Raw genomic sequence first — 11,053 nt, forward strand, 5'->3', positions numbered from 1 at the left:
TTGGAGATACATGCTTTTTTTTAATTGGGAAGTAACATTATGCCTTTATAAGCCTGAGTGAGATGTTCAATCGGTGTTTAAAAATTGGCATCATATAAACCTCAACACTGAATTATACAATGACTCACAAAAAGTATTTTCAATTACAAATATCGTAAGAAACGTTTCACTTTGTTACCTCCCCCGAACTACTTTTACCACAAGGGAAAACATAGCCACCGAAGACTAACTGAAAGTAGTCGCAAAGACAGGTTTACAATGTACTCTTTGACGTTGGGATCACGTCCCACTTAATTCTGCAGCGTTCTCTTATTTCGTCTTCAGATTTTTTAACCCCTTTCTCCCCAGCGCCACCTTTTCAAAGCCGTGCAAGCTCTCTCCCTCGACTCGCTCTTCGCTTCCTGACGGAGGCGGAAGCTTGCACGCCCTTTGTCCAAGACCCTGCTGCATCTCCAACTTAAGTTCCGGTCCCGCCCTGTGGGCCCTCGCCTGTTTGCTCGACTCGCAGAGCGCCCGCGTCCGCTCCTCCCTCCTCACGGCGCCCCCTCGTGGCCCGCTCGCTGTGGCGAAGTGGCTGGCGTGCTGAGGGTTGACGTTGGGATGAGCGTACGGCGGCTCGGGTAAGCCCGTGAGCGAGAGCGGCTGGATGACGGTGCTGCTGAGGGTTGCCGACATCTGGCTGTTGGATGGCTGCTGACGTTGGGGTCGAAGGTGCTTGGGGGGTGCGTGTTTGTAGGATGTGTTTTTAACACACGCCTGCTTCCGCCGTTCTTTTGACATCTCCTCCAGCTCTATAGGGAGACAGAATAGAAAGTATTATCCTGGGGGAAACCTTGAGCTTTGATGACGGGTGTTGAGACAAGAAAAAAGAAACATACAAAGAAAATCAACGTTCTTTAAAGCTACTGAACACAGAAAATTGAATTTCGAATAGCTACTGCCACCTGTGGCTGAAAAATGGAACTGCATTTTCCTTTCCTCACGGACACAAATGCGCAGAGAAGGCGGGAAATTCGAACACAAATCCAGTCTGAAAACTGTTGGCCTGAGGCTTTAAGAAGTTCCCATTATGAACACCTAAGTTGTTCATCTACTAATTTAAAAAATGTTTCAGCTATTGTAAAGAGATTTGGGGGTAAATTGTTACAAAGTGCAGCTTTAAAGCATAGCCAAATTAAAGAGTAAGGTGATTTTTTTTTTCTTCACTTGTGTGACAATTAAGACCCTCCAAAAATGAAATGTTTTACAGTTTTATTTTTACAAATGTTTCTTTAAAATGGGGGGAAATATCAACATTGTAAATGTTTCATTTAATGGACAAAATGTCTGGTGTATTTATGCATTTTGGGGGTGTTTGTTTCTGTCTGTTGTATTTTTTATTTCTTTTTATATAAAAGTCACATTTATTTAGTATGTTTTAGAAATGTAAAAAAAATGCTTGAAAAATGGGCCAACATCATAAATGATTTTTTACTTTATGAACAATGAATCAATTATTGTATTTAAAAATAGGTTTAAAAAGATAGCAGAATATGTAAAGCAGGTACAAATGTAAATAAATTTGTTTGGGTGTATATGTTTATATGTGTATGTACTCGTGTGCGTGTATGGGCATGTGCACTCACTAATTAATTGCAGGAATTGGAATTAGAATATAGCTAAGTTTCATCATTATTCACAAATCTGTTTAAAGGTGTGGGGAAAACAGCTCGCTTCAACATGGCCCTAGTTGATCTCTTATACTCTGCTGCCACCTGCTGGCCGTTTTCGTAATAACTACCATTGCTTCAACTGTTCTCTTCAGTTCAGAGGCTGCATCAAAGCCTTCAGTATGCTCTAGCATGAAATAAAAAATAAAAACGTATAAACACGTCTTTGGGACACTGGTAATATTTAAAATAGAACGTATTTATACGTTTTGGGGAGAAAATGGGTTAAAAATGGTGCTGGTACTAAATTAATGAAATTGACTTGAGGGCTGTCTCGTCGTGACCAGCCTAAATCCTGAACGGCGAGTTCCGTATCCCGAATAAATACCACCCCTCACCATAAACGCCATTGTCGTCATCCTCTTCCTTCTGGCTGCGCCGCTGTTCCAGCGCTTGCTTGACTGAGTCTAGCAGCCCAAACATCTCACACAGCGAATTCAAGATGATGGCGTCTGGAACAAGGCAAATAAATCAATCCTCAGCAACAGTTGCAAGACTGAATGTTTGAAGGTCGGATTTAGCTGGAGGGGCCTTCGGCATTAAACATTTACTTGATCAATATTCTACTCAAAGCATATCAATTTTTGTTTCAAGCTTCACTATTTTGCAGGTTCTCGCTGCGTGAGCTCACCAGTCTCCTGCAGCTCGGCCTTCTCGCTGCGAACCTCCACGCCTTTCAGAGTTGCCAATAAGTGAGCCTGAAGACCGGACAGGACCTCCCCCATCAGCCCACATTCAGCCACACCCTGCCACAAGCTTAACATGCCATCTAGACACAAACAAATGTGAGGCAGAATAACATTTTGATTGTATGTAAGAGTGACAAACAAATGACAGAGAAACAAAAGAAAACAAGAGAAACTAGCATACAGGGGTTCTCAAACTGAGGTTCCCGGATCCTCAGGGGTCCATAAGCCTCATGTTGGGGGTCCACAAAATAGAAAAAAATTATGTCATATAATTTTTAAAATTGCATACCAACAGTTGGGGGCTGGTTTTCCAATAAAATAAACATATTAAAACAATTTGGGTCCCTTTAAAGTTCTGATATGATTGTGACATATCCCCAACAAAATACATTAAAATCAAAGGCATATTAAAGTCCCATTTTCAAGAAATAAAAATATATATATATATTTTTGGGGGAGAATATTATCCAATTATTTGGGGAATACTGCGATTGGCTGGCACCCAGTCCAGGGTGTACCCCGCCTCCTGCCAATAGCCAGCTGAGATAGGCTCCAGCACCCCCCGCAACCCTTGTGAGGGGTAAGCGGTTCAGAAAATGGATGGATGGATGGATTTGGGGAATAAAGGCTTCTTTGCTAGAATAAAAGGCAAAATACTATACGACAAAAGTAAAATTGTGTAGCTTTCAAATTCACTGACTGCCCAGTGCCCTCCCTATATTACTATTTTTTTTCTAGTGACAAAATATGCCTTTATTCTTGTAAACACTTTTTCCTCTTTCAAAAATAAGACAATAATTTCATAATATTACTGTCCAACTTATTTCCCCAAAATAATATCAATTTATAATCATAAAACTTAGTGCCGTTGTGGGAGTGAACACAGCAGACTTGGGGTAGACACGGTACTTATGTTTTATTGGTATTAGGACTATGAGTGTAAAAAAAGCAGGGAAGAGCATACAAAATAATGCAAGAGGAACAAGGTAGCAGCTAAGAAAGATAGGGAAACTGTAAAGATGTTAAAAATCCACGAGTTATAAGGAGATAGAGGATCTGGAAAAGGTGCAGCAGTCACACAGATGGGAGGATAAAAGGTTTGGAGGTCAAGTCAAGTTTATTTATGTAGCACATTTTACACAACAGGTTGAGACTCGCAAATCCCGATGGTGCTGGGTGGTAGGCACAAATGTAAAACAGTCACAATAAAACAAACAATTGTCTAAAAGTGTGGCTTCATGGACCAAACATCTGTTGTGAATTTTTCCATTCGGCTCCTTGTCAGAAAACAAAAAGTACTGCAACGTCGAAAAGTTGTGGATGTGCGTTAAAAAGTTTAAAAAGAGTTCAGGTTAAGTTCATCTGTACAGTTTTTATTGCACTTTCAGTGCATCCTGAAATGTCACCCAAAAGCCAAATATCCCTAACTGCTTGTGAGCCGTGTGATAAAGGTGTTTCAATTGGGTCATTTAAGAGGCCATTTTGTGATGAAACTATAAAAACTATTCTTATAACCTATATATAATTACATAATGAGTGTCGGGAGAACAAACAAGTTACTGTTCCATACTTTGTCTGCCTCAAAGGATTAGAAGGCAATGTTTAAAAAATAATAACCTAAAAGGCACTGTAATGACTCCAGTCATCAGTGATAGTTTTTTTTTTTTGTTTGTTTGTTTTGTTCTGAAGATGATATTAAGGGTGCTCATTATGCGTCAGGTGTAACTTTTTGAACAAAAATAAATGCCTACTAAGAGCTAAGTTTCATCAGTTTTCACAAATCTATTTAAAATTGTAAGTAATTTAGCTTTTTTTTCTTGATGGCCCAGGCTGATCTCCTTTGCTCTGCTGCCACCTGCTGGCCGTTTGTGTAATAACTACCATTTCTCTAACCGTTCTTTGCAGTTGAGAGGCTGCATCAAAGCCTTCTGTATGCTTTAGCATAAAAAAAATTAAAAAAACACAAAAAAACGTATAAATACGTCTTTGGACTCTTAAAACATTAAAAAAAAAACGTATTTACACGTTATTGGGAGCAAATGAATTAATATCGATTCGATTTGATTAACAAATGAGAATCTTGATTCTTTTATGAATCGATTTTTTGGCACATCCGTATTACAAACCGAAATGGCCAAAACATGACTTTAAAACTTTCCGCTTGCTCCTATTTATTCCTTATTATGTGTCACGTAAAGATGATCAAATGTTGGATCTGTACATTTAGCTGCAATGAGCGAAGTTCCATTTTCATGAAGTCATTTACTTTCCTGTACTGTCGAGTCATGATTATTACATTTTTCAACCGTCTGCTGCAAACTTCTCCGAGGTTTGAAGTTTTCTTCAATGTAAGCTTACTTATATAGCGACATGCCACATCCGGGGCACCTCATTGATCCTTTGTTTCCTCCCTGAAGAATAGACACTCTCAAAAAAATATACATCTCTGACTTGACTCGCAAACGCTGCCCTGAATTCTAATGAATCGCAAACACGTACACAGATAAAGCAGACACAATTTTAGCTGCCTGCTCGCCAGATATGAAAAGCGTCTTTTCATCCAGCTCTAAAGTGGCGAACCCGAGATAACGTGTATTTATATTCCAGCTTGGCTCAAACGAAAACGGCGCATTTTATTTACCAGGTGTGTCGCTCCTCTTCCTCTTCGCGTGTCCGTTGGCTGTGGCGAGGTGCGCGGAGCTCCACTCGCCACCAAATCTATCTTCCAGGGCCTCCTCCAGGTCGGTTGCATCATGCAGAGACTCTCCTGGAATGAGAGGCGGATCAAACGCTGAAAATTAAACAAACAAATGCAGTAATGCTCTGCAGTTAATTTGGTCATTTTATTTGTACTTTGCAGTAGTTAACTTCGCTGTACAGTTGGCAATGTTAAAATGTTATTTAAATAAGGTTTTATGATAGTGACAGTTCAAGATAATAAAAAGGTAAAATAATTCACTTCGCATTATTTGCTATGGAAAAAATATTTGTAATAAATGCAGATTTTGTGTCAGTTGATGTTTTGTGCAAGAAAATACTTGAGATGTGTCTTGGACCAGAACATATCGGTCTAATTGCAAACTTTACAACCTCGGGGGCATTCGCTTTGAGGTCCCTTTATAATAGCGATAAGGGTGAGGAAAGACCGATGCGCCAATCCAATTATTATTTTTTTTGCAGCTTTCAAAGTATTTCATTATCTTGGGAGACAGATAAATTAAATCCAGGGGGCTTCTGCGAGCATCTTTATGGAACAACACGCCGAAGGGGAAAACATGAGCGATAGAATGCAACTACTCGGGCACTGTTTCCCAATCTTTATTGCGCCACCAAGGCACGTATTGGATATTACAAAAATCTCACGGCAGTGTTTTATGGACTGGCCAATAGAGTCAACTTGTGGAAAAGTATGAAATTCACAAAAGTTGAACATACTGTGGCCGCTTTCCACTTGACAATGAAGATGTACAGAATTAATGATTATCTCATCCTAATTCACTCTCATGTGAAATTTCAGCCCATGTTGTTTAATTAAAACAAAACTCGAATGCTGTTGTATGAATGGCAATAGGTTCTTCCTATGACATCACTGGCATAGATAGATGAACAGGCTAAAGATTTTAATTTCTAAATGTATTTATTAATTATATATAGAAAATATATATATCTTTATGTATATATATAAAAAATAGAAAAAATAAATAAATACATAATAAATAAATAAATAAAATAATACAATTAAAATTAAATAAATTACTAAAGACATTATTTGTAGTAAATAAATACAAATTTTCAGATAAAAATATATGTGAAATTGGATAATTTGCAATGCCACACCTGATTTCTATATATGTATGTATATATATATATATATATATATATATATATATATATATATATATAAAATAGATCAATATAAATATAAAAGTAAAATTCAATAAAATTAAATAAATTACTAAAGACATTATTTGTAGTAAATAAATACAAATTTTCAGAAAAAAAATATGTGAAATTGGATAATTTATTGGATAATGTCACACCTGATTAGATAGATAGATAGATAGATAGATAGATAGATAGATAGATAGATAGATATTTATAATGGAAAAAAATAAATACAAAACATAAACCTTATATATCTAAAAGTAAAATAAAATAATAATTAAATAAATTACTAAAGACATTATTTGTAGTCACTAAATACAAATTTTCAGAAAAATGTGTGAAATTGGAAAATCTGCCATGCCTGCCACACGTGATAATCTCTCCCAGCACATTAAGAGCCATGTCACAGTGGTTGTGAGTAGCGTACCTGTCAGGGGAGGCGCCTGCCCTCCAAGAGACTCGAGAGCCAGACACGAGGGGTTGGGCGGCACGGACGTCCCCAGAGGAAGCTGCGAGTTGTTGATCAGCATGTCAAATTTAGTGCTGCGGCATGTGTTGCTGCACACCGTGTCATGCTGGTAGAAGTCTATCTGGCCGGAGTCCATCATTTTTCTGCGTGAGAACCAAGCAGGTTGGACCAAACACTGTTTATTGCGCAGGTGCCAAGGGCTGTCTAAGATCCCAATACTTTCTCAAACACAAAGACCTCGGCAGGATAAAAGATGAAAACAACAGATATTGCCTTTGAGTCAGAATATTGACTCACATCGTGTACTCCAAGGAACAAGAGTAAACGTGATAGTGAAAAGCAATACACTGCGGTTAGTTTGCCTGGTATTTGATCCTGCCACTTTTCAAGTCAGGTACGGGTGGGATAAAATATAGACACCAAAAAAAAAATGTAAATAATTGCTTCCTCTTGTGCTAAATTAGCAAGTACACACCGAGGGGATGTTTTTTATGACTTTGCAATTACATTTTTTGTTAATGTTTTAAATGTCCCAAAGACGTATTAATACGTTTTTTTTTTTTTTGTTTTTTTTTTGTTTTTTTTTTTTAATGCTAGAGCATACAGAAGGCTTTGATGCAGCCTCTCAACTGCAAAGAATGGTTGCAAAAATGGTAGCTATTACACAAACGGCCAGCAGGTGGCAGCAGAGCAAAGGAGATCAACCAGGGCCATGTCGGAAAAAAAGCTCAATTACAATAGATTTGTGAAAACTGATGAAACTTAGCTCTCTTCTAATGCTAATTGCTGCAAAATGTAAACAGATAAAAACATACTTTTTTTCCCTGATGAAAGAAGAGACTTTAATCGTTCTTTTGATAGGGTCCATGCTTTTATAGCCATAAAACACAATATTCTGTGGGCCTTGCAAAATCAGTCGAAATCCAGTAAAACAGCCGGGAGCGAACGGGATTGCTTCTGTGAAAATGGCTGGGAGTGAATGAATGTGCATCATCTTATAAAATAAATAAAAGACAAATTAAAAAATGTTGCCAGCAGGTACTAGTTAGCCCCAAACCCAGCTCAAGACAGGTTCAAGTGACTTAGCCAGTCTCAAACCTTGCACGTCATTCCCCAATTGAAACCCTTTGTTGTTTTAGCAGAGTGTTGGTCATTTAATCATGTTGCATGGCAAAGAATCTCTCATTCAGTTTTTTTGTTGCTATCATTTGTTATTTAAATTGAGATTAACAAGCCCACCCCAGAAGAAGCCATCTAAACCATAACATTAGCTCCACTAGTTTGTTTATATATTTGGGATGATGACCAGATCCTCTCTTTCAATTTCCATCATATTGGTAAGGCAAATCTTTGTCTCATCAGACCGTAAAACTTTCTCCAGAATTTATGAGTCCCATTTCGGAACTTTTTTCCCCCACCCTGGCAGTGTAATAAGTATTGAGACGACTGTATCCTGATTAAAATAAAGACTGATAATCCAGACAGCAAGCTTGTCCCCAATCAGCCATAAAAACGAACAAAGAAACAATGAAAAAAAAAAAAAAAAAAAAAAAAGTCAACCTGAGCATAACCCCGCCGAGTCTGATGGCCCTTTTCCAATCCTTCAGGGTGGCTTTGCCTGCCAGGTGTACAAACTGCTTAGGACTGATAAGCTGGTCATTAAACTGTGAAAACAAGTCAACAGTGCACGCTTATAAACAAACAAGCAAAAGACTTACGCCGCAAGAATAAAACCAATAGCACAGCACCCATCCACTTACTTTAACGCATCGAACGTTGATTCCGGGACACACAAACTTTTTGAAGAGTAAAACAGCTCGACTTTCTCCGCAAGTGATTGGATAGCCATACTCGACAATCTCGCCCTCTGATTTACTGTCATCTGTAGAAATAAATACATACATAAATATTTACAAAGCCTGTCAATGTTTTCATCAGTGCAAAATATACACTTATCACAACTACATGCTAATTGTAATATTCTTCAGCTCATTTATAAAACTGTACATTGCAAATAACACTAATTTAAACAATTATTGAGGTCTATTACTTTACTTACCATGTTGAGTCTCAATGGCCAAGACTGTGCTGCTTGTATCTGCAATGTCATAATTTCCCCTGCAGAGGGCAACAGAATGTTACATATAGCATAAAAAATAATACCATACTATAATATCTGGCTAGTTGACCTTTAATTTCGTACTGTAATACCACTTTTGTCTCACACTCCTGAAATTTGGGGTTTTAAAACTCATCTCTGGGTCTCCTATGTGAAGTTTGCATGTTTTTTTTTCTTTCCCATGCTTGTAATAAAGTAGTAAACAGATAAATATACAAATGCAACACTATCTCTGGAAGTTTTTACAAACAAGATTCCTAGGAAATCACAATGCCCTATCACTGGTGAGCTATATTTAGAAGACAATTTATGTGATTCTTGGGAGCAACTTGCTGTCGGTTATGACGTACCTGCAATGGCGCACAGCACAAGACTACGTTGGCTGTTTTTCCTACAAACATTTGCTGTAGTTATACAAATATTTACTGTAATTATGACATTTCAAGGTTGCAAACAGCATGCAACTAACTAGTTTACACAGTGTCGTAGTGTGTCTGTACAGGAAGTCAGTATACATTTTTTTTCCATTGTATTCTTTTATACAGCTAGAAGTGGTTTTCATACAAATATTTACTGTAATTCGGAGATTACTACTGCGTTAGCATAACTTAGTGAAAGACTACAGGTCACCTGCCTACAAATTTACGTTATGTCGCTGCCGAAGAAACTGAACTCGGTCATAAACTGAGGACTACCTATATTATACATAAAATTGATGAAAGTCTTAAATTGTAGCTGCCATATTTTGTTATATGTTTGTAAAGTGTGAAATTAAACAACTAAGTAAATCTTTAACTATCTGCCTATAAGGTTTCTGTGAGCATACAATTCTGCACTCCCATCCTGCTATTTAGTTGACCTTTTAACTTATCTTTATTTTATTGAATCCTACAAATAGTCAAACACAAATACAAAAAGAAAGCACTTAACTCATTCAAATCCAAAAACGTATAAACACGTTTTTAATACTTTGTCCTTCACTCCCAAAAATGTATTTACACTTTTTTTTTTTCTTTTTTTTTATTTTATGCAAGAACATACAGAAGGCGTTGATGCAGCTTAGGACATGAAGAGGTGGCTTAAAGCAATGGTAGATATTTAATAAAACGGCCAGCAGGTGGGAGCAGTGTATAAGAGATCAGCTATGTTGCAACAAGCTCTTTTTGTCAGTGTTTTCACCAGGAATGTTAATATTGTGAAACATAATTATATTCTGATGCTAATTGCTGCAAAACAGAAATGTACACATATACTTTTTTTCTGATGAAAGAAGAGACTTTAATCTTCCTTTTGGTAGGTTCTATGTTTTTGATAGCAATAGAACACAACATTCTGTGGGCCGTGCAAAATCTGTCAAAATCCAGTCAAACAGCCGGCAGCGAAGGGGGTTGCCTCAGTGAAAATGGCTGGCAGTGAATGAGTTAAAAGAAGCATGGAAAAGACTCACATTGAACTGACCTCGATTAAATGTCTAATTAGAACTGATGCCACTCATAACTGTCATTATCCCTCCATTGATTTGTTGTTGTTTTTTTTATACCGCTTGTCCTTGATAATTAAGGTCACGTGTGAGCTGGAGCCTATCCCAGCTGACTTTGGGCAACAGGCGGTGATGACACACACACACTGGACTGGTCATCAGTCAATTGGAAGAAAAAGAAAAAAAAAGGGAAAATAAACATTCCCCCTCAAATCTATAGACCAATTAGAGTCTCCACTGAAGCTAGCATGCATATTTTTGGGGGATGTGGGAGGAAGTGACTTACAAACTCCACACAGGAGGGCCCAGAGTGAGATGTGTACCCAAATACTCTCAAATGTGAGGCAGATGTGCTAACAATGATCTCATCTAATGGCTAATCATCTGTTTCTGGTGTATAAATGAATATGGTGCGCACGTGGACAAAATTGTTGGAAACACTTCTATTAATAATAAAAAAATAAATAAATAAATTCTGCAGTTGTCACAGAAATAACATGAATTTGACAAATGTGGTTTAAAAAAGATATATAAAAAAATTAACCAATGATAATCAGACATTGCTTTTGAATCGTACTTCAACAGAATTATTTATAAAAATAAATAAATGAATAAATAAATACTGTGATTGTACCCTGCCTATTGCCAAGAGCCAGCTGAGATAGGCTCCAGCACCCCCCGCAACCCTTGTGAGGAATAAGT

At 37.5% G+C, this 11,053-nt stretch overlaps 1 protein-coding gene across 8 annotated transcripts in view; it reads right to left on the reverse strand.

The window, feature by feature from the left end:
- The window catches only part of LOC144022102 (glucocorticoid modulatory element-binding protein 1-like), a 24,539-nt gene continuing 13,486 nt past the window's right edge, over nucleotides 1–11,053 (reverse strand). For all 8 annotated transcript variants that reach the window (XM_077526594.1, XM_077526592.1, XM_077526598.1 and 5 more), the window contains 8 exons: nucleotides 8,812–8,870; nucleotides 8,513–8,634; nucleotides 8,313–8,416; nucleotides 6,711–6,895; nucleotides 5,040–5,165; nucleotides 2,341–2,478; nucleotides 2,048–2,161; nucleotides 1–791 (listed from right to left, as the gene is read on the reverse strand). In XM_077526594.1, coding sequence (XP_077382720.1) covers nucleotides 310–791; nucleotides 2,048–2,161; nucleotides 2,341–2,478; nucleotides 5,040–5,165; nucleotides 6,711–6,895; nucleotides 8,313–8,416; nucleotides 8,513–8,634; nucleotides 8,812–8,870 — 1,330 coding nt within the window. In that variant the 3' untranslated portion in view covers nucleotides 1–309. The remainder of the gene's footprint in view (nucleotides 792–2,047; nucleotides 2,162–2,340; nucleotides 2,479–5,039; nucleotides 5,166–6,710; nucleotides 6,896–8,312; nucleotides 8,417–8,512; nucleotides 8,635–8,811; nucleotides 8,871–11,053) is intronic.

This window comes from Festucalex cinctus, chromosome 7 (genome assembly GCF_051991245.1).
Source record: "Festucalex cinctus isolate MCC-2025b chromosome 7, RoL_Fcin_1.0, whole genome shotgun sequence".
Taxonomy (NCBI): Eukaryota; Metazoa; Chordata; class Actinopteri; order Syngnathiformes; family Syngnathidae; genus Festucalex; species Festucalex cinctus.